Raw genomic sequence first — 19,910 nt, 5'->3', positions numbered from 1 at the left:
ATCGATACTAAGGTTTGTGTATCTGAAACTGGACTTTTTGTCATTGAATTCCTTGGAGTATAGGCTTAGCAGAACCTTTTGAGCTTTTTGTTTCTTTAAAAAGTTTTTATTTTCAGTTCCAAATTCTCACCCTTCCTTTATCACTTCCCCACCTATTGAGAAGGCAAGAAATAGGTAGTCTCACCGTTTTTTAAAAAAAAGAAATCTACTTAATCTTCTGGTCATGGCTCTTCTTTTCGTAGCCAGACTTCCAGAAGGAGTTGTGTCTAGGTGCTCCCTCTGCTTCTTCAGTTACTTCCATCCAAACCTCCCGAACACTAGAAGTGCTGCCCTCCTGCTTTCCCAGTGGTCTCTTTAACGCCACACCCAGTCACCTGTTCTCAAGTCTCCTCTCCCTGTACATCTTTGCTTCTTTTGATATCTCTGATCTCCCTTCCCTCCTCCTGGGCTTTCCATGACACTCGTTGCCCCTCGTGTTCTCCAACCTTTGACCCTTCTCAGGCTCAGTTGCTCTTGTTGCGTGGCTTGGCCATTCCTCAAGTCTCCTGGCCTCTTCCTGTACCCTCTCTAGTCTTTCTTTCTCAGAATTATCCCATCTTTACCCAGTTAATTCTCAAAGCTGGACATTCAACCCTGATCTCTCCTCCAACCCCCAGGCCTGCACCACCAGCTCCCTGTTGGACATCTGTCTCCACCTGGTTCTTCAAACAGGACCAGTTGCTTGATTTCTTTGAAGGGCACCTTCATGTTCATGGCCACAGAGGCCCAGAACCTCAGGGGCATGCTTGACATTTTAATTAAGCAGCCGTTGGTAAGCACCTAGGGATAGGAAAAAGGAGGACAAAATAGATCTAGACCTCCAGGAGCTCATATTTCCCCTGGGAGATGTAACATGTACACAGAGATGTCAATATAAAGTACAAAGTGAAGGGAAAAGGAGGTTGTTGCTTCCGCATAAAGGCCAAGTTGCTAACCTAGATGCAGGTGCTTATGAGACAGCTGGAAATTAGAAAGAAAATGAGAGGCAGGGGACTGGGTAATAGGAGATGTAACCGGGGTGGAGAATCACGTGGGGAGTTTAGGTGTGCTGGATAGGCTGTGAGCCCTGCGGTACCTAGCCAATGGGAAAAAAGGGGAGAGATACGAATCAGGAATAGGGAATAAAAAGCTGTGTATTTGTTTCAAAGGGTGTGCCTACTTGTTAGGTACCCTCTCTTGTGTGAACATTAAATAAAAGTCTTTCCTAACTCAACACTGGCTTTGCGGGGTTCTTTCTCACACAAAGTAGACATAATTTTGGGGGTAAGCACAGTAGCGACTGAGAGCTTCAGGCTAGACCTTTTATAGGAGGTGACCCTTGATTTGAGCTTTGAATGAAGCTAGGGCTTCTATGAGGCAGAAGTGAGCAGGGAAACCATTTCAGCCATGGGATGCTGCTTGTGCAAAGGCTAGAATATGTTGGGAATGATGTGTTGTCCATCTGCAAAGAGAGATTGGAGCCTCTGAAGGATTTTCAATGCCAAACAGAGGAGTTTGTTTTTTATCTTAGAGTCAGCAGGGAGCCATGGGAGCGTCTTGAAGAGGAGAGTGACATGATCAGAGCTGGGCTGTAGGAAGATCACTTGGACAGGGTGGAGGTTGTGAAACGGATAAGGAGGCTATTAAAATACACCAGGTGTGAGACCGGAGGTGATGGCACTTTAGAGTGGTTGTGAAATTAAAATCTACCAAATGGAGGAAGTGAGATTGCAGAGTGAATATGATGAACCTGGGTGATTGGAAGGTTGCCTATGTCCTTGGCAGTAATGCCTGGGGTCAAAGAAGGGGATGGGATTTAAGAAAAAAGAAAAAGGTTGAGTTTTGGGCAGGGCTGGAGATGTGGGGCTGCCTGCAGCTCTGAAAAAAGGACCAAGGCTGCATCCACAGAGCTGGAGTCATCCACAGGAAGATGAGTCACTCAGAGGGGCCAAGTGGAAAAAAAAAAAAAGCAGACCCAGGACTGAGCTTTGGAGGACCTCGGTGCTTAGGAGTGGTACACGCATGGTGATCCAGCAGAGTGGGGGCTGAGAAGGGACAAGGGAGAGGGAAGAGAGAGGCAAGAGGTGAGGTTGAGAAGTGAGAGGAGAGCCATGGAGGCTTTTCTAGGTCCTTGGCTGGGAAGGGAGGAGACAGGGCATTTAGCCAGCCTCCTAACGGGGCTTCTTGCTTCTATCCTCCCCCTTGCCAATCCAGCAGCAGCCAAAGTCATTTTCTTAAGACATAGGTCTGACTCTCACTTTGCTGTTAAAAAAACCTTTAGAAGCTCCCCTGAGAGGGCTTTTCCAGACCTTCTTGTGCCTGGAATGTTCTCCCTCCTTCCTTCTAATTTTTAGGGCTTCTAGTTCCCTTCAGGGTTCATTCGGCTCACAGGCCACCTCCCGTTGGAGGCCTTCCATGCTATCCCCACATACTGATGATCTTCTCCCCTCCTCTCTCATTACTTGGTATTCATTTTTTATTTTTTACAGTGACTTATCTGTGTATATTGTAATTTACTTTATTAGAATATGAGTGAGAGCAGCAGTAATATTTTTTTATCTTTGTGCCCCCAGTGCCTGGCACAGAGGAGATGCTGAATTGAATGAATTCACTTAGATCCTTGAATCAGCCTTTTTTCCCTGGCATGGTTTTCTTGGTTTCTGTTTTGGGGTTGGACATGGGATTTTTCACTGACGTAGGGACCTTCCTAGTAATGTTGATGTGCACCTGCTCTTCCCTGTATGGGGCCCCCAAGAGGCTTAATGTCACACTGGCCTCAGGGATCATAGCCAATATAATGATTTTAAGTTGAAAAATTGTAAAACTTGAACCACTAGGAAGACAGGATGTCCTCATGTTTATTGTGTTAGGTAAGCAGTTGGTATGAACGGTACCAGATGTTGAGCCTGTGACAGAGAGCTCTGACAGACCATGGTGACCTGTGGCTAACTGGTCCCAGCTGCCTTCTCTCCTCTGGCAGGTCCCCTGTGACCTGCCCAGTCTAGAAAAGGTGGAATTGCCCTCCTCCCCTCCCCTCTTCTCTGAAGGATCCTTCAACAAGCCATTTCTCTTGAAGAGGGCCAGTGAGCAGCGCCAAGGACAGGCATTGATCACTGCCCAGTCATCCACTGCCCCCTTGATTAGCAAGAGGCTTAAGGCCTGAGGGGCCTTGTGTGTTAAAGTTTCTAGAAACACTTGGGATTGCTCTTGCTGGGGCAGCCTCCCAGTGAGAAGGAGGCTCTGTCATCCTGGTAGAATGCCTGCTGGAAGGTTTCTCTTGGAGTTTGGTGCCAGGTTGAAGTGGGCCTGAGTGCCATCCTGGTCAAAGGAAAACCTCACCAAGCCAGTCCTCTTAGCCTCTCTCCTCAGGCTCCCATTTTTGTCAGTGGCCCTGAATACATAGAGGGGAAAGCCCTACAAAACTGGGATTCTTTTCCTCAGGAGGGCAGTGACCTCATTACTGCTTTGTGATCTGTGGGAAATGACTCCATTTGTTGCTGGGGGATATGAAGTTGGCACCAAATCCAAGCAGCCTCAGGAACCCGGACTGAGCCAGGTGGACTGAGGGGAGAAGCTAATAAGAGTCATGACCTGAGGGACCTTCCTTCGCTGCCTCCAGTCCAGAGTCGAGGGCCATCTGCCATTGGCCTCCATTCCCTTCTTCTCAAGCTTTCCACGCTCTGGGTCAATACTCCTGATGACTGCTAAAAAAGGAGGTTCATATTTTTATCAGTGTTAGGCATCATAACATCATGAATCCAGAGCTGGAAAGGATTTTAAAGACCATTGAGCAAGTCCAACTTCCTCATTTATAGATGAGAAAACTGAGGCCTATGGGAGTTGAGGGACTTGCTCCAAGGAGGGGAAGAGCCAGGATTTGAACCTGATCTTTGGACCCCAAAGCCAAAGACTCTGTCCTGCTGAAAGTTTTCTTATGTCTCATTGGCCATGGTGGGGATGAGGTCCATGGGGTCACCCAGGGCTCTTTGCTTGTTTCTCACCTTTAACAAGTCTGGCTTTCTCAGTGCTGTGGCTGGTGTAGCGTGCCAGGCAGTCCCAGTCATAAGGCTTGGGCCTGGGCCAAGGCTGCATGGCTGTGCTCTGTGCTCAGCTTTGGGTGTCCTCAGCAGCTGGCCCTGCACAGGAGCACGGTATCCTGACTTTTGCAAGCGGGCTTTCTCACTGCCATGTCCATTGTTGCCTGTACCCCTAGCTGCTTTTTGGGGCCACCAGCTAACTGTCTGTCTCAAAATAAAATTGACCTCAACGTACTCACATTTAAAATAAATATTTGCTGTCTAGTACTTTCAGGAGACCTTTGTGTTTCAGACACTTGCCAAACACAGTCACTGTACTGTTTTTCCAGGACTTTGTTTCCAATTTCCATTCATTCATGTTTCAGTTTTCCTGGTATCTGTGTTTACCTGTTGGACATTCTAGTATGACATCAAAAATTTTCATGTTGTGTTTTAGCGTCCTGTACATTTCATTATGTTTCTTCAGCACATTGGCAGATGCTTACCCTGCTTGCCATCTCATCCAGTGTGGCAGGGATCATGGGTCCTAGAATTCTTTGCCAGTGTACATAGGGATTGCTGTGATTGAAAGGCATCTAATCCTGACCTGGCACTACCCTGTCTATGTTTGGCTCATCGGCAGCTGGTTTGTCCCTTGCAGATGACTCGTTTGGTCATGATGACCTGTGGGACAAATGTACAGAATAGTCATCAAAAGGCAGAGGGAAAAGGAGGTAGAGAGGTCTAACCTAAGAAATGACTTCTTTTACTCTCATACTAACCAAGTGGGCTGTAAAATTCCACGAGGAGTGCCTTCTTGCGTTCTAAGCCCCAGCCAGGTCCAGAGCAGTGATTAAAAGGAAGGTTATTGGCCTCCATTTCTTCATCTATACATGGATCCCTCCCAACTCTGGGATTAAACAGAGACCCTGCTATTGGGCACTTGGTGCTCCCCAGAGCCCAGCCTCCTTCCCCCTTTCTCACCAGATGACACATTCTGCCCCTCCATGCCATGGCTCATGTTTGTCACTGTATCCCCAGCACCCAGAACAGTGCCTGGCACCAAGGAGGTAGGCGCCTACTAAGTGCTGCTTCTTATAGGAGGCTCCAGTGAGAATCACTGGAAGCTCTTTTGTGTTCTATGTGCCAGATCCTGGGCTTGATCTCCTAGTTTATTCTAAAATTAAGCTGGTAACAATTATTGATGGTTTCTGGACAAGTAACTTTTTTTAACCCTTTCCTCTTTTCCTTTCGTCCTCTTCCCGCACCTCCCATTCCCTGCTTTGAAAGAACCTGTTTTTCTTTGCAAAATAAAAATGCTCTTCATTTCTCCTTCTGTTTGTGATGCTATCAAAGTGGCTGAATGAACTCCACCCTACAGTGATGGTACCGGAGGTCTGCTGATGACTCAGGTCTCCTCCTGGCAGCAGCAGTGGCCTTTCTCCATGGTCTGGATGAATGCATGACTCTTCATGGTGGAGCAGCAGTGATGGGCACCCAAGCTGTTAGGAAAGGCCCAGAGATGGGTAGAACTGAAGAGGAGCTGAGATTATTGGGCTGAGTCTGTGTACCTGGCAATGTCGGGATGGGATGGCAGGGGGCTTGTTAGCCAAAGTAAACAATTTGGTCTCTGTGGAAGTATTGATTCACTTTATTAATGGCCACTAGATAAAGCAATAAAAATGTATCAATGCATATAGATGAAGCCAGTGTAAAATTTCTCTGGCAGCAAATACACACAGAAACGTGACGTCTTTAAAAGTAGTTGCTTTCCCACCACTGATCCTTCTGGACTGCTCTATTGCCTTTGGCACGGGTGATCAGCTCCTGCATGCCCTCTCCTCTTGGGATTTTTGTGCTTTGGTTCTCCTTTGCTGGGTTTTCATCAGTGTCATAACCATGCGCTGCACGTGTCCTCCACATCCCTTTCCTGGGCTCTCTTCCCTTTCTTAGCTTCATTGGGTGATTTTATTTGGTCCCTTTGGTTCTACTTTCGATGCAGAAATCAATTCTCCCTATTAGAATTCGAGCTTCTTGATAGTAGGGTGTGTCTCCGGTTTTCTTGTAGTGCTCAATACAGTTCTTTACATATGAGTGTTTGAATAAGACTTTGTTGTTGGTTCATTCATTCATCTATTATCATGTCTCCTCTCTGTCCTGAGTTCTACTCCCACATCACCAACTTCCCTTTGGACATCTCCAGCTGGATGTCTTGTAGACACTTAGTAGGTCCATAGCTGAGTGCATTCTTCTTCCGCTCCCAAGTCCTCCGTCTTCTCAGCTTTCCCATTACTGCTGAAGGAACCACCATCCTCTTACTCCCCCCAGGCCGTCCTCCACTCTTCAGGCTTCCTCATGTCAGACTTGTTGTTTCTACCCTCTTGCCTTACATGGTCACCCCCCTGTACAGACCTCATTGCAGCTGCCCTGAACTGTGACAATGGTCTTCTCATCCCCCTGCCTCCAGGACTCTCCCTACACTAGTCCATTCCCTGCTGAGCTGCTGAAGTGAATTCTCTGTGGCACCGCTCTAGCCATGTCAGGCCCATGATTTCCACTGGCTCCCTCTCATCTCTGGAAGCAGATATAAAATCCTCTTTGTCATTTGGAGCTCTTCACAACCTGGTCCTTTCCTACATTTCCAGTCTCCTGAAATTTGACTCCCTTCCGAAGTGACTCTGTGATTCCCCCGAATCAGCTCCTCACTGTTCCTTGTACACAGTACTCCATTTCCTAACTTGGTGGGACCTTTGTCTTGGCAGGCGCTACCCCCCCAACCCCTCATGCCTAGAAGACTCTCCTGGCCTTTGTCTTAGGTTCCCTGCCTTCCTTCTGCTTGTGCATGAGGCCTTTCCTTGGGCCTTCTCTCAGAGATTACCTTCCATCCATGGAGCGTGTCTTTATGTCCCATTATTTGCACACTGCCTCTCTCTCAGAATCTTCACTCCTTGAGGGCAGTGACAGGTTTTGGTTTTGGGGGGAGCATCTCCAGCAGTGCCTAGCACATAGTGCTTGTTGAATGATAGAATAACATTCTAGCTTAGAAGTTTGTTGGAGTCTTGTTGGACTGCCTTGGTGGAGTGTGGAGGATGTCCCTGTGTTTGGGAAGGCAGTATCTTCATGGTCCTAGCTCTTGCCCCCTTGGGCTTACACACACTCTGGAGTCAGCTCCCTGCCCTGGGGAGCCCCACTGGCCTGCTGTGTAAGAGGGAGGAACTGAGGGGCCCAAAGAAGCTAGTCCGAGCGTCCAAGGCAGGTTAACATTTCTTAAGGTTGTGTAGTTCTGTGAGAGAGTTGAGATTTGAACCCAGATCTTGTGCTTCTTGGTCCTGGGATTTCCAGATATACTCAGTAATGAGGCACAGAAAGAAGAAAGTGCTTCCAGGATAGGGAGTACTGATTTAATTGTAAAAGCCTGGGATATTGTTTAGACAGCTTTATGGTTTGGAGTCCTGAATCAAGTCAACAAGTGTTTATTAAGCAGAAAGACAGACAGCCTCTGCCCACAAGGAGTGTATATTCTTGCGGGGGAGGGGGAGTCGTAGATAAAAGGAAAGGGGGAGGCACTTGGTGAAGGGCCATGGTACGGAGATGAGTCAGTCATGCCCACAGCCTGGAGAGAAATTAAGGCCTGGTTTGTCTGGCCTGGGCATCCTCCTTAAAACAGAGGGTCAGGGAGGAACCAGCCAATCAGAGGGAGAGGCTGAAGGGTGACTTACAGTGTGAGAAGAAGTATTCCAGAAGAGTGAGTGTCCAGGGTGAGGAGGTTTCTGTGGCCTGGCAGAGAAAGTCTTGTGGAGATGAGTCAACATCGTGTGCAGCCTGGAGTGGGATGGAGGAATCTTCAAAGTCTGGACATTCTGGGAATAGAATAATTCAAGCTGCTAATTGTCATAGAGTTGCCTCTTTGCAAGGAGGATCTGTCTGTGCAAGCTGCCCTTTGGCCTAGAAATGGTTTGTGAACCCTTTGGACGAGTGATGGCCAGTCCTTGGGCATTGATAGTAATCTATAAGAAACAGCATCACATTTGTGGCTTATCTTTGCTTCTGCCTCTAAATGGGAAACTCTCCAAAGCTTTTTAAAGTCCTGTCCTTTCTGAAGAGTTAACACATGGTTAAAAGATTCTGTGTGCACATCCATGTGAGAAAGACCGAGTTTGAGTGCCTGTCGGTGAGCTCCTCTGCATCAAGGAGGGAATCACTCTCTAGAGGCCTGGCAGACAGGAAAGCACTCAGCATAGTCTGCAAACCTTTTATTGATTTGGCTGCCATCTTTCAAGATCGATAGCTACTTACTGCTTGTTGAGGGATCTTGGACTCGGACTGTGAGATAGATGGATGGTTACTGAGCTTGGGACACACTGCTGTCTTTTACAGAGGAGCTGTGCGTCTTAAGAAACATCTAGCTGTCAGGTTCTTGCTTGCGTGTGGAAAGCACTTGTGGACTCTTTGTTTGGTTAATTCTAGCAGTGGAGCTAAGCCTGTTTTCTTTGGGTTCATAAATGAGCCACTTAGTAAGTAGCTTATATGTTGTAGCAAGCTCACATCTCCTCTATCCTGCATAAAGTTGTTTTTATGTAATCTAGCAAACATCTGAGACCTGGTACAAGTGCTGTGCAGGATATAGATTCTGTTTGTGGCCACTGTGGTCATTGATCCCTGGTAGGCACTGAGGGGAATAGAAAGATGATTAAAACTAGGCCATGCTCCTGAGGAGCTTACACACCTAGTCGGATAGAGAAGATGTAGTTTGTAAAGTGTATGTCATGAATTTATGCAGTGAACAGGCTGTACCCATGATCTCACCATCACCCACAAGGCTACCACTTACATGTTCCATGGAAGAACAGTGAATTTCCTTAGGTCATGATCCTCCAGTCTCTCCACCTCTGCCTATGCTTGTCTCTGCCTACTCTGTTTTCATGAAGACTTCCAATCCTCCCATCCATCAGTTGCATCCTAGGCCATCACCCTTGCTCTGGCTACGCTTTGACCCCTTGATGACCCCGTTCAACCTAGACCTTCTTCTGCTCCTGGATCCCTCCCTCCCTCGGCCTGTTGCCAATCTGTGCCTTGCCAAACCCCAGCCATGAATGAATCCAACAATCTTCCTCCTTTGCTCTTACTTACTGTTGAGCAGAACTGGGAGATGCCACAAAACTGAGCTGAATCCCTTCTAACTGTGCTAGCTAAGCTCAACTAGGCTTCCATTACAGTAAAGGAATCCAGCTGCTCCTTTCTGTATTGGTTCCCTATGCCATTTACCTTAGCAACTCTCTGAGGAGAGCTGCCTCCTCCCTTTGCCTGACAGGGAGGAGTTGGATTCATTCTTAATTGACAGAATTGAGAACAGCCCTCTAGAGCTAGCTCTTTCCCCCAGTTTCAAGCTTTTGGCTCCCTCAGCAGTTATCTGTTTATTTCCTCCTATGTGCAAGGCATCATGCTAAGCATTGTAGGTACAAAGAAAGGTAAGAGAAGGTAAGAGACAGGCCCTGTCTAACCAGGGAGACAACAGACACTTAGGTACAGACAGGATCTAGATAGGAGAAATGGGAAATAATCAACAGAAGGAAGGTCATAGCATTAAAGGGGATCAAAAAGGCATCTTGTAGAAGGCAGGGTGGTTTTAGCCGGGAAGCAGAGGTGAGGGAGAGTGTTGCCCAGAACCGAGAGACAGAGTGTCTTGTTTGAAGGACAGAGAGGATTGTTGTGAGGATCCAGTGAGATCATGCCTGTGAAGCAGAGAACTGGGCAAACCTTTGGGTGCTCTAGAAACATGGCACTCGAGGCCTGGCCTCCTCAAACCTCTGCTTTTCTTAGTTCACTGTCACCACGGCTTGGTCTAGGGCTCCCACATAATCTAGCTTTCCCCTATTTCATTGTGGAGATTTTCAGATCATCAGGGTTGATTTTCAGGTCATCAGGGTCATCAAGATTGAAGTCATTGAAAGCACAGGATGTTTCTGAAATCTTTCCTATTTTGAATGCAAGAAAAAGAAAGCGGGCAGCCCCTGATGGACCTGCTCTGAACTGGTGTCCCGTGGAGTGGATCATATGATGATAAGATGGTAGCTCTCTCTCTCTCTGTGCATCCCTGTAAATGTCTGCAGCCGCCTTTCCGGCACAGTTGTATCGTGGCTGATATGTGACCTCCCCTTAATAGGGAAAGCAGGTTGTAATGGACTTGGAGGGCCTGGATTCTGATGCTGCCTCTCACACGTAGTGCCTCTATGACTACTTCAAGCATGTTCCCTTGGTTCTCTGAGCATCAGGCAGTTCTCTGTCTTTCTGAATCATCTCCTGAATCACAGAACACTTGCCATCTGCCAGAGGAATTACAGATCCTTGATGTACTTGTACTGGCATTCTAGAATCATAGAGGGCTTGACTCCCACCTCCACCTCCTTTCCCCTTCTGCCTTTCTGCCCCTCTTCCCTATTCCAGACTTGTGCTCTCCTCTTGTAGATTCTCATGTGGACTACTATGTCCCCCAAGAGCCTCTGAGCTCCTTGTCTGGAACTTCACCTTCATCATCTGTAAAATGGGAATACTTGTACTTTCAGCCTTGCAGGCACTTTGCAAACTATAGGTACTTCAGTAATCATGGAAATAGTGTTTCATCCGTGTGACTGTTCCTTCCTCCAGTACCCCTGAAACACTGGTTGACCTTCTTAAATGCCTTCTGTGGCACTGGGCCCTCTGGCCAACCTGCCTCCCCAGTGATGAGCACTTGTACTTGACATTGATTTAGAGAGAGAGGAAGGAAGGGAGGGATGGGCTGATGGGTTGATCCAAGTGCTGGGACTGAGGAGTGAAGGATGACTGGGCCAGCTCTTGTGCTCCATTGGTGTCCATGCAAAGTCATGAGAGCTGGAGAAGGTGCCTAGCGTGCTGTAGTCTGTGTCATTGGAGGAAGGCCCCATAGAAACCACAGACCAACCCCACCCCAAGCATGGTACCTGCCACTAAGTAGGTGCTTAATAAATGCCTGGCAAATTGAATAGAAAGAAATGTCAGTCATTTATTCTTACTTACTCCATGTGTAATATCCCCTCCATTGCTGTGGATCACCAGCTTTCCCTGAGTAGTTATTTTCGTAAGCTACTTTTGCTGCCTTGCCACCCTGCCTCTTCCTCCCCATATCACTCTCTAGTGACCCAGTTCTGTTGGTCAATACATTTATTAGGGAATGAATGAATGAAAAGACATTTATGAAATACTCTCTGTGTCAAGTACTGTGCTGAGTGCTGGGGATCCAAGTACACAAGGACCATCTCTGCCCTCAAGGATCTTACATTCCATTGCAGGACAAGAAAAAACACAAAAAAAAGGCCCTGGGGAGAGGGAGTTGGGAAGGGACCTTCGTGGTGCATGATTCTGAAGTCCTACCAGGTCAGAAACGGAATTGGGAGGAGAGTGAAGGGAGGCAGGCTTGGGCCCTTCTCAAAATGGGGGCCCTGGGAAGATTACCCTCATGGAACAAGTGGGGTGGGATATTAAGTGGAGAGGAAGTTGCAAGGGTGGGAGGGTGCTCCAGAGGGGAGATTCCCGATGAGTCAGCAAGAGAAGCATGATTTTGGAATCCAAAAAGCCAGAAACCAAGTGGGTCAGGAGAGGAACCAAAAGGGACTCTAGAGATCATTTGTCATGCAGAAATTAGGTTTAGAGTGTATGGTGTCTGTCAAGAGTAGGCCGTTAATAGATACTCGTTGATTTTGTAAATGAATCCAACTTAACACTTCTCTAGAAGCTCTAATTTCAGAAAATACTGTTATTCTGTTACCTGCAGACATGATCCAGCTTAGCTCTTGCAACTTTTTAGCTATTAAAGTCTTCTGAAATAGGTTCCTAGTTTAATTACTGTTTGAGAATTGTACCAGTTTATAATAGACTAGCTTATTCGCAGGGAATGAACTGCTTGTCACGTTTGGTCCGTTGCTATAAACATTTCTAAGAAGCTAGTCATTGCTGAGATTCCTAAAACCTGCTTGGAGGAATGTTGCTGAGTCCAGACAGAGGAAACCTTTACGGCCTTTAACGCTTTTGGAGGTTTGGCTTTTTTGTCTGTGACGTGATACTGACCAGCCACTCTGATCTCCTCCCTTCTTCCCTTCATGTCATCTTGTTTTCCTTAGATAGTTTTGCTGTCTTGCTCCTTTTATTTCAGACACCTATTTATATTTTGGAGTGATTTTTATAGCTTTTGTAGGATGCAACTAACAGAATCTAAAGATTTTGAGCAGTCCTAGCCAGGTCCTAGGCCTGACGAGCTCTGACATCCTCAGGTGAGGGAGGGAGTACAGTCAAGAGGCAAGGCCTCCGTATGCTTTACATTAAATGACAGAGGTGTCTAGATGAGGGCTTCTTAAACTTTTTCCACTTTCGACCCCTTCAGCACTTCTCAAACTGTGGTCTCAATCCAACCTTTAAGAAGTGCTGGGCTAAATGATCTTTAAGGTTCCTTCTTGGCTGACATTCAGTGATTTGGGATTTAAGAAAGATCTTTGAATTCCTCACCCACTGTCTCAGCTGATTTTGGGGGTCAACTTCTATCTGGTTGTGGGATGGGCTTTTCCCATCTTTTTTTTAGCCTCTCTGACACTCCTGCAACCCCTGTTGCCATTTCTTAGAGTTATAAGTTTGAATGGAAAAAGACACTTAGGGCCATGTAGTTACAAGATTTAGAGCTGGGAGAGATCTGTCTGATACCCCACTGCCCCATTTTATAGATGAGAGAACTGAGACCTAGAGATGGTAAATAACTTGGCTGAGCCACACAAATAAGTATAAATAGTAGTCACGATTCAAATCCAGAGCTTTTTCTTTCTTCGTGCGTTACACAAAAATAACTACAACGTAATTTATAGTGTTCTCTGAGAGGTCCAACAGGACTTGGCAGTGTAGGGATGGGGGAGGGGGTGGTGTGACTTCCAGGTGGTGATGGGGGTACCTCAGCCAATTATTGGAAAAAAGAAAATATTTTAAGAAGTTCTGGTTATGACAGCTAAATGCAGCAATTTCTCTTCTAATAATTATTTATTTAAAGAGTTTAAGAACAGGTTTAAGTGATTTTATGTCTCACTATTAGACCTTGGGCACATCTCTTAGGGACCCTGTGACTACCCGGATTCTGCTGTTGGGTTCTCTCTCAGGTTTTGTGTAGCTCTCAAATGCAGTCAGTATGATGAGGGCCTAGCTCAGGACCTCCCTGGGGCTTCTGGGTGGTATGGGGCATCCTCAGCACAGAAGCAGGGAGGAGCAGGGTATGGTCAGAGGAGCCCCCCCCAGTGTGGCCCAGCCAATCACCAGACTGGTAGAGTCAGTACATGGAGGGCTCCCAAGACCTTAGCAGAGTGAGTGCCCACAAAGGCAGTCACAGATCCTGGAAATATGGAAGCCTGAGATCATTTGGCTTTTATGCCAGTCAGGTCGATAAGAGAAATGTTACGTTAAAACTTAACAAGGTGAACAAAAAGAAATCTTTTCTTTCTCCCAAGTACATCTGGTGTCACCTCGTCATGACCTTCTCCCTTTAATGAAGAGAGGAGAGATTGACAATCCATCTCAAAGCAGCCTCACCAAGGCCTGCCTTCTGGCCCCTGGAGTCACCTTGCCTGGATGTAGTTGTGCTCTTTGAAAAGGCCAGAAGACAATGTGACCTTTAAGAATATAAACAGTCTTTGATCTTGTGGCTACTGTTCGTCTTTCCAGGCAGCTGTAGAATGTAGCAAGTCCTCTCCACAGACGTGCAGAGCCCAAACCATCCAGGCCTTCTTATCCTGCTCTGTTCTGGGCCCACGTTTGGGAAGGATCCTAGAGCTGGAGAGAGGCCAAAGGAGGGCAGGCGCCTCAGCAGAGGGCCTTAAGACGTTGCTGTAGTAGGAGTGAAGGACCTGGGTGTGTTTCCCCCAGGAGAGGAGAAGACTTTGGGGCTGCTGGGTGCCAGGCCCCTGGCTGGATGCTGGGGATATGGTCCTTGCCTTCAGAGGGCTTTCTTCCTACCAGGACTAACAGCTTACATCCAGTTAAGTCTATATGTTAATAACCATATGACAGTAATACAATCATTTGGAGGTAGGGCTAGGGCTGGGCCAGGGATCTGGAGAGTCCTCTTCTGGGATCTGGCCCTAGAGCTGAGAAGGAGGGATGTTGGGGACTCCTGCAGGTAGAAGGGAGGGGGGAGAGCATTCCATGCCCAGGCCAACCTGGCTAGAGTGAAGAGATCTGTCTGGAATGATAGCCTGGAGAGCAGACCATGGGCAGCTTCTGAGATGTCTTAGCTTGCTCAGTGGCTCACTAGCAAGAGCATTCATGAAGCACTTGCTTGTTGGACCTGGGCCTGGGCCTGGGCTGCTCTGGAACCGGATGAGAGCACGGCCAGACTTGGGCTATAGGAAGAGGAGCTTGGAGGCTGTTGAGAGAGGCTGGCCAGGTACAGCAGTGAGGTTGGTAGTGAGTGGCTGTCCATGTGGTGAGATGCAGGAGAGTGAAGAGTCTGGGATAACTGGAAGGATGGGGGTGGAGAGAGAGAGCTGTCTCCTGCACCAGACTGAGGCATTAGGAGGAGGTCTGAGTCCCAGGGCAGGGGATCAGATTGTGGAGCCTCAGCTTGCCGGTGGGAAGACAGATCAGCACCTCTTATTGCCCCTTAGGGGAACCATTTGCCTTTACCTTCTCCAGCCAACCCCCTTTGCCCCATCATTGCCCGGTTCCCACCTAGTGCAGGACACTTGCTATCGGCTGAATGCTAACTGCCACATCCCTCCTGGGATGCTGAAGGCATCCTGGAGCCCTGTACCATTCTAAAATATCACTGGACCATCTACCCTAAAGAGCCGACTTGTTACTGAGGTAACAGCATAGATGCTGTTAGGTGAATACTGAATACCAAAGCTCTGTGAAATCATCCTGATGTAATTGGGGGAGGGGTGTGGGAAGCAGGAGAGGTCTCCTGCTGGACCTGGCTCTAAAGCAGACTGGGCCTTCCAGAAGGACACAGGTCTGCCAGGCCCTGGGAGACAGCCCAGTAAGGAGGAATGATAGGTACTGTTAGAGAAAGTTGGAAAGAAAAGGAACTTTTTTCCATGTCCTTGGAATTTGGAAAGGAATGTTTCATGTAATAGTGTATATTTATCTTCCCATTACAGCAAGTGGAATATGTCATTTGATCATGAAAAAATATAGTTATAAAAATATAAGAAATTAAAAGCAATATCTCAATGCAAATTCTTTTTTTTTTATTTATAGTTGTCAAGTGGAAACCCAGTCTATGAAAAATTCTATCGACAGGTAAGATTTTTTCCCTTCCTTTTTTTGTTTTCAGAGACGCTGCTGTACAGCTTACCAGCGGTGCCAGCCAGTTTTCTTTCTCCTCTTGAATTCTGGCTCCTTCCCTTGTCCATATGCATCGTTTGTACAGTACTCAAGTGCTGACAGGTCAGCGTTTTCAGCCAGCCTCTCATTGGCCAGACCTCTTTTAAAAATGCATCCATGTACACAGTATTACCTACAGCACGCCTTCTCAAAGCAGGACCTGAAGTTTGGCACCCACAGTCAGAGCCCTCTTGTCCTTGTTTCCCCTTGAACTTCCTTCTCTTTTCTTCTGGTCATTTAAAACATGCTTCAGTGAACTTCTTTTCTTTTCTTCTTTTTTTGCCAACATGTTGCTGGTTCCCCTTATTCTTAGAGATCCCTCCACTTTCCACCCCCCAGAGAAGAAGGAAGCTTTCATAACAAATAAGCATAGCCATGCAAAACCATCCCTGACTTGTGATTGGTCATTGGGCAGAATCATCCCTGACTTGTGATTGGTCATTGGGCAGAATCATCCCTGACTTGTGATTGGTCATTGGGCAGAATCATCCCTGACTTGTGATTGGTCATTGGGCAGAATCATCCCTGACTTGTGATTGGTCATTGGGCAGAATCATCCCTGACTTGTGATTGATTGGTCATTGGGCAGAATCATCCCTGACTTGTGATTGGTCATTGGACAGAATCATCCCTGACTTGTGATTGATTGGTCATTGGGCAGAATCATCCCTGACTTGTGATTGATTGGTCATTGGGCAGAATCATCCCTGACTTGTGATTGATTGGTCATTGGGCAGAATCATCCCTGACTTGTGATTGATTGGTCATTGGGCAGAATCATCCCTGACTTGTGATTGATTGGTCATTGGGCAGAATCATCCCTGACTTGTGATTGATTGGTCATTGGGCAGAATCATCCCTGACTTGTGATTGATTGGTCATTGGGCAGAATCATCCCTGACTTGTGATTGATTGGTCATTGGGCAGAATCATCCCTGACTTGTGATTGATTGGTCATTGGGCAGAATCATCCCTGACTTGTGATTGATTGGTCATTGGGAAGAATCATCCCTGACTTGTGACTGGTCATTGGGCAGAATTGGGAAGTCTTTCCAAGTTATCTTTGTTTACAGTGTGATTGTTCTCAGTTATTATGCTCCTTCTCCCTTCTCTCTGCTTGGGTTTTTTTGTTTGCTTTTTTTGACAGTCTGGATTAAGTGACTTACCCAGTGTCTGAGGTCAGATTTGAACTCAGGTCCTCCTGACTCTAGAGCCAGTGCTCTATCCACTTCATTCTGTAACAATTCACGTAAGTCTTCCCTGCTTTCAGCAAGAGTATCTCTTTGGTCATTTTTTTTTATGTCATAGTAATATTCTGTTATATTCACATGTCATAATTTGATCAGCCATTCTTAATTGATGAGCACCCTCTTTGTGTCCATTGGTTTTCTGGCAAGATGCCAAAATATGGAAAAAAGCAAACTGCATGCTGTAACTTGACACAGTGGATGTCTTTGTAAAAAGTTTGTGAAAGTCTGATTTTTGTGGATTGAGTTATATTTTTCTTAAAGTCAGTCCTGTGTGAGAACTACATGGTATCGTGGGAGCCTCAAAGCCAGGAAGTGCTGAGTTCAGGCCCAAGCTCTGACAGATGCTGGCAGCTCTCTGAGACCGAGTGGCAGAGTTGATGGCAGCCTTCATTGATAGAGGGAGTTTGCTTACTTGGAAATGCCCTATACCAGTGAAATCACAGGTCTAGTTCTTATCCCTGTCTAAATTCTTGCTTGTCTGAAAGGTTCAGAATAAGCCATTCTGGATCATCATGTTTTCTAGGTCTCTTTCTTCCAAACTCCCCTATTACTCAATAGGGCCCCACCATGCTTCCATTCTCCCAGATTTACAACCTCGGTGTCATCCTCGATGCCTCACTCTCAAAATTGCAGAGTCAGGATGGCAGAGTGAGAACTAGCAGTTCTGTTGTAGCTTCCTTACAATGACAAGAGTGCCAGGTCTAATTCTGATTGGTAAAAGCCAAGAAAAAGTCACAGTGAGTTATTTTCCCAGCCCTGTGCAGCTTAGGAAGATAACTGTTTCTGGATACTGGGGTGGGTCCTGGCCAGAAGTGTAGCATAGCAACTGCAGAGGTGTGGCAGCCATAGCAGGGAGCAGCCCAGTCTCCAAGGATGGCCAGGGGACTGGGGAGTGGCAGAAAGAGATTCCAGGAGACCCCTGTCCTAGTGCTGGGCACAGACAGCTCTGTCACAGTTATCCAGTTCCCAGTCACAGTTGAGGTGCAGAGAGGCCAGGGCCCTAAATGTGTAAAGAGTGAGGAACAAGGTCAGGACTGGAGCTATGTAACTGTCAGCCCAGGAATACCATGGGGACTCTGTTCTAGCCTTCAGCCCCTGCATGAGCCTGCAGGGTTAGAGTAAACCAGGACAGGAGACCAACCACAGCCAAGACTGGAGCTGGCAGAGCTTCCCAGAAGGCTACGGAAACTCAACCACACACAAAGCAAGACCCCAAACTGGGTCAGGGATCTGCAGATCAGGAGAGCAGTGACCAGAACTTTGTCTTCCCAGATCAAAAACCAAAAACTTAAAGGGCCCCAGACTGAGCTGTGAAAGCAATAGAAGGACATAAAAGACAGAATCTCAGGACAGTCATCCTTCCATCCCTCTAAGTGAGCAGAGCCCAACTCTAAAAAAAAAAAAAGGTTCGAAGTCAGAAATAGGCTAGAAAAGTGAGCACACAAAAGAAAAACAACAAAAAAGAACCTGCCAATAGAGAGCTACTATGGTAAGGGGGAAATTCAAGACATAAGACACAGAAGACAGTAATGACTCGGAAGCATCTATAGGCAAAAAACCTCAAAGAAAAATACACACTGAATACAAACCCAACAAGAATTCCCAGTATAGCTTAAAAAAATGATTTTTTTGAAAGAACAAAAAAAAAATTTTTTTTTAAATCAAATAAGAATGGTAGAGGATAAGTTGGGAAAATAAATAAGAACAAAAGAAAATTATGAGAAGAGAATAAAGCTTGATAAAAGAGGTACAAAAACTCACTGAAGAAAATAGCTCCATAAAAATTAGAATTGACTAAATGGAAGCTAATGGCTGCATTAGAGTCATCGAGAGTCATTAGAAACATCAAGAAATAATAAAACAAAGTCAAAAGACTGAAAAAAATTAGAAGAAAATATGTACTATTTCACCTGGAAAAACATCTGAGCTGGGGAATAGATTGAGAAGAGATAATTTAAGAGTCGAAGGATTAACTGGAAACAGTGAACAAAAAAAGGGCTTCACTTATCATATTTCAAGATATCATAAAGGTAAACTGCCCACATACCTCAGGAGCACTGGGCAGAGCAGAAAGTGAAAGAATCCACTGGTCAGCTCCTGAAAGAAATTCCCAAATAAAAACTGCCAGTAATATTATAGCCAAAATATAGAACTCCCAGATCAAGGAAAAAATAATTGCAAACAGCCAGGAAGAAACCATTTAAACCCTGTGGAGGGATTACACAAGAGTTATCAGCTATAACTGTAAAGGAGCAGAGGGCTTGAGATAGGAAGTTTTGGGAAGCAAGAGAGCTAAAATTACAACCAAAAATAATCTACCTACAGGCAGCTAGTTGGCACAGTAGATAGAGCACTGACCCTGGAGTCAGGAGGATCTGAGTTCGAATTTTACTTCAGCACATCTGTGTGACCCTGGACAAGTCCCTTACCCCAGTTGCCTCCAAAAAATATATAAAAGGATAACCTACCTAGCATAACAGTGTAATCCTGGGGGGATGGAGCACTGGGAGGGGGGGAATGCACATTTAATGAAATATCGGGTTTTCAAGCATTCTTGATGAAAAGATCAGACAGAGCTGAATAGAAAATTTGACGCATACCCAAAAGATTCAAATATAAAAAGGTAAACATGAGTGAGAAATCACAAAGGATTAGACACGATTAAACTGTTTACCTCCCTGTATGGGAAGATGAGACATGTAACCCCTCAGAATTTTATCCTCCATAGGGCTGTTAATAGGTGTCTACTTTGACAGAGGACGAGTGTGAGTCTGTTATGCCGTGATGATCTCAGAAGGAAAATGGAAGGGTGAGAAAGAGGGATGAACTGGGAGATGGGAGGATGAGTTTGTATGATGGAGGAGAAGATGTGGGGGAGTGGGTGACCCTGGAACCTCACTCTCATCCACCCTTGTTCAAGGATGGAAGAGTATTCACATACACACACACACACACACACACACACACACACACACACACAAAATTGAGTACAGAAATCTATCTTACCCAGAAGGAAGGTAGCAGGGGAAGGGGTGTGCTGTGGTCAGCAACAAAGCCATCTCTTGAGGAAGGGCTAGGATAAAAAAGAGAGGGGGAAGTAGAAGAGAGAAGGATGGTGGAAAATGCACTCTTAGTGGTTCTAATTGTGAAAAGAGTGAGATGAGCTCCTCTTTGCCTCCCACAGTCAGTCAGCTGTGGTGTTCTTACTTCTCCACTTTGGGTATCCCTCACATCATGAAGCCCAGGCTCCTTA

The 19,910-nt window shown here is 46.3% G+C and overlaps 1 protein-coding gene across 3 annotated transcripts in view; it reads left to right on the top strand.

Annotated features, from left to right (window-relative positions):
- Nucleotides 1-19,910, top strand: part of EPS15 (epidermal growth factor receptor pathway substrate 15) — a 129,110-nt gene that overhangs the window by 13,352 nt on the left and 95,848 nt on the right. For 2 of the 3 annotated variants that reach the window (XM_072649424.1, XM_072649425.1), the window contains exon 2: nt 15,282-15,323. In XM_072649424.1, coding sequence (XP_072505525.1) covers nt 15,282-15,323 — 42 coding nt within the window. Of the gene's footprint in view, nt 1-15,281; nt 15,324-19,910 lie in introns of those variants that run through there. The other variant, XM_072649426.1, reaches the window with a different exon arrangement.

Source organism: Notamacropus eugenii, chromosome 2 (assembly GCF_028372415.1).
Source record: "Notamacropus eugenii isolate mMacEug1 chromosome 2, mMacEug1.pri_v2, whole genome shotgun sequence".
In the NCBI taxonomy this organism is placed as follows: Eukaryota; Metazoa; Chordata; class Mammalia; order Diprotodontia; family Macropodidae; genus Notamacropus; species Notamacropus eugenii.
This window is presented reverse-complemented; position numbering and strand designations above follow the sequence as displayed.